Below are 3,744 nucleotides of genomic sequence, written 5' to 3'. Positions count from 1 at the left end.
AAATTAGTACTATTTTTCATGAGCAAATAAATACTATATTATATGACCTGGAAATAAATGTAAATTATTCCTCAGAAATATTGCTAAGAAAATCATTGAAAAGATAAAAATGGAAATATCATCATTTTCTAAAAACAGCAAAAAACTGAAAATGTGCAAGTTGTGATTGTGATTTCTCAACCCAATAACAAACATCATTCTAAAGAAAAAACTGTAATGATCAAAAACTGTTCTTAATATAAGAAAATATATTTCAAACATTAACGATAATGAGTTACATTTAAAAACTTACACTCTGGTTTCTAAAGTACATTAGATTGTGGTTCAGGGTTACTGAAAAAAAATGTTAAGAATTGATGCAGATGATCATGGATAAACACTTTATGCTTGTCATTTTTGTTATAAATTATTTTAAACAAACTTTAAAAAACTGTTTCAGCACTGACTTTTTTTTTTTTTTTTAATCTCCTCCCTTTGTGTTGTCATCGCAGAGAGCCATGTGGGGAGGGAATGAGACAGAATCCACAAATTTCATCCTCCTGGGATTCTTCCCTGAATTTAGATACACCACAGCTTTGGTTTCCATTGTTCTCCTCATCTACATGGCTGCCTTCATTGGCAACACTCTTCTGGTCCTCCTCATTTGGTTGGATTCCCGGCTCCATACTCCCATGTACTTCCTGCTCAGTCAGCTCTCCTTAATGGATTTGACTTTGACCTCTAGCATCATACCCAAGATGGTGGCCAACTTCTTCTCTGGATGGCAAAGCATCTCATTCCTGGCTTGTGGGACTCAAATCTTTTTCTCGCTGACAGTAGCCATTGGAGAATGCATTCTTATAACTGTCATGTGTTTTGATCGCTATGTGGCTATCTGCAATCCCCTGCGGTACCCTGTCATCATGAGTCCTAGGATGTGCTGGCAGGTGGCTGCCATGTCTTGGGCTGGAGGTGCCCTTACTTCCTTTGGCCACACTGCTTTCACCTTACATTTTCACATCTGCAGCCCCAGAGAGATTCCTCACTTTTTCTGTGAAGTCATGGCTGTTCTTAGGATTGTCTGTGAGGACATCTCAGCCTATGAGAAGGCTGTAGCGGTGACCAGCATCCTAGTCCTGCTGCTGCCCTTATCTCTCATCTTGTCCTCCTACATTCTCATCTTCCTTGCTGTACTCCGAATGAACTCCCCAGAAGGCAGGAACAAGACTCTGGCCACTTGCTCCTCTCATCTCTGTGTGGTGGGTCTCTATTTTGGTCCAGGTATGTGCATCTACATGAGGCCTGGTTCTGCCAAGACTCCAAAGTTGAACCAGGGTCTCTTTCTCTTTGGGACTGTCCTTACCCCTCTCCTGAACCCTCTTGCATACAGTCTTAGAAACAAAGAAGTTCTATGTTCACTAAAAAAGTTGATGGGGAGGTTTCAGTCCACCAGATAGAGGGCAGAGTTTTCCTTTTAGCTGCAAACAATCTTAGTGATGCACCTGCAAAGAGGCATTTTTTAATTAAAATATTATCCCTGTAAGAATTATATTTTCTAATCCCTGAAAAAGTCAACCAGTTTTTAGGAGCTGCTTCCCTCAATGACACCCCACTCCAGTACTCTTGCCTGGAAAATCCATGGATGGAGGAGCCTGGTGGGCTGCAGTCCATGAGGTCGCTAAGAGTCGGACACGACTGAGCGACTTCACTTTCACTTTTCACTTTCATGCATTGGAGAAGGAAATGGCAACCCACTCCAGTGTTCTTGCCTGGAGAAACCCAGGGACGGGGGAGCCTGGTGGGCTGCCGTCTATGGGGTTGCATAGAGTCCCTCAACCTGACTTCATCTAGAAGAAAAAACAAATGTTTGATATCCTTTCCTTTCTCCATCTTGGAATTTCTATTCAATCATCCTAGATGATACACTGATGAGGGAAAAGATATTATGCTCATCAGCCCTCTACACCATTCATACTTGATAACCTCATGTACCATAATATTTGCCAAGTTTCTTGTTGTTTCATGAGAGAAAGGTCAATATCTGCACCTGTAAAATGAAGAATATTGTCAAGCACACAGGTGGTGCTCAAAATCATTCACTTGTTAAATTAATGAGCATTATAAAGTTTCCAGTGTTGTTTTGTTCCACCAAACAGGAATGTAGTACCTCTAAATAATATGAAAATGCAAAGTCTTCAATCCACATCACTGTTTACAGAGTAGTTCTTTGCTCATCTGCTTTAGAATTACTTATTGCCTTTATTAATAGTATCTATAAAGTTCAGTTCTGTGTCCATCTCAGACCAGCAGAATTAGAATATACTATGTGAGCCTCAGGAATCTGAGTGGAAGACCTTCTTCCATTGATTCTCTCATGAAACACTGGGTAGGAGCCACTGATCTATTTAATGACTTAGTTTCCTAGAGCATCATTACAAAATGATTTTTCAGTCTTAAAGTTTCCTGATCTGTTTATAATGAAGCATAGAATGAGTTACATAGATGGCAAAAACTGTTATTTAAAAAAAGTAGTAGAGGCTTCCCTTGTGATTCAGTGGTCAAGATCCAGCTGCCAATGCAGGAGACATGGATTTGATCCCTGATCTGGGAAGATCCTACATGCTGCGGAGCAATTAAGCCTGTGAGCCACAGTTACGGTCTACAGCATGGAAACCACAATTACTGAGCCCATGCACCACAGCTCCTGAAGCCCATGTGCCTTAGATCCTATGCTGCACAATAAGAAAAGCCACTGCAGCGAGAAGCCTGTGCACTACAAGGAAGAGTAGCCTCTGCATGCTGCAACTAGAGAAGCCTGCATAGCAATGAGGACCCAGCACAACCAAATAAATTAATTTATTAGCATAGAATGAATTAATAGTGTAGAAACTATTTCAAGCATCTTTTCTGACCACAACAGCTTGAAACCAGAAATTACCACAGGAAAAAAAATGAGGAAAAAATAATTACATGGAGACTAAATAACATGCTACCAAATAAATGGCTCAATGAAAACACTAAAAAGAAAAATTTAAAAGAAATTAACAGATACCTTGAGGCAAAAGAAAATGAAGCACAGCCATATGAAATCTATAGGATGGAGCAAAACCATTTCTTGGTAGTTCATAGCAATAAAGGCCTTCCTCACAAAACAAAACAAAACCAAAAACCAAGAGAAACTCAAACTACCAAACAGACCACTTAAAATAATTAGATAAAGAACAAACAAAACTCAATGTTATCTAAAGGAAGGAAATAACAAAGATCAGGGAGGAAATAAATAGATATTAAAAGAAAAAACAACAAGACAAAAATACAATAAAACCAAGAGCTGATTATTTGAAAGGGTTAACAAAATTGACAAAACTCTGGCCAGGTTCACTACGAAGAAAAAAAGAACCTCAAAAAATAAAAACTGAAAAAGGAGAAATCTCAATTGATATCTCAGAAATAAGAAAAGAAAATACTATGAGCAGTTATATGACAACAAATTTTTGAAAGGCTAGAAGAAATGGACAACAGTCTGAGAAACATATAGCCCACCAAATTGAATCAAGAAGAAATAAATAATTTAAATAGAACAATCACTAGACATGAAATAGAATCTGTAATTTAAAAAAACAAAAACATTCCCCACAAAAAAGTCCAAGATCAGATGACTTCACAGGTGAATTCTAACAAATATACAAGGAAGAGATTATACTAATCATTCTCAAACACTTTCAAACTGTTGGAGAGAAGGGGCCACTCCCAAAGATATTCTAT

The 3,744-nt window shown here is 38.3% G+C and overlaps 1 protein-coding gene across 1 annotated transcript; it reads left to right on the top strand.

Annotated features, from left to right (window-relative positions):
• The first annotated feature begins 460 nt into the window (after nucleotides 1-460).
• Nucleotides 461-1,581, top strand: LOC133251150 (olfactory receptor 2M5-like). The gene has a single exon (XM_061423229.1). The coding sequence runs from the start codon at nucleotides 498-500 to the stop codon at nucleotides 1,434-1,436; it is 939 nt and encodes a 312-aa protein (XP_061279213.1). The 5' UTR covers nucleotides 461-497; the 3' UTR covers nucleotides 1,437-1,581.
• Nucleotides 1,582-3,744: the final 2,163 nt, after the last annotated feature.

Source organism: Bos javanicus, chromosome 7, assembly GCF_032452875.1.
Source record: "Bos javanicus breed banteng chromosome 7, ARS-OSU_banteng_1.0, whole genome shotgun sequence".
Classification (NCBI taxonomy): Eukaryota; Metazoa; Chordata; class Mammalia; order Artiodactyla; family Bovidae; genus Bos; species Bos javanicus.
Note: the sequence above shows the minus strand (reverse complement) of the source record. Positions and strands in the feature narration are given on the sequence as shown.

Excerpts from the sequence above, each read along its gene's own strand:
- LOC133251150 (XM_061423229.1), top strand. The coding sequence starts at position 498 with ATGTGGGGAGGGAATGAGACAGAATCCACAAATTTCATCCTCCTGGGA.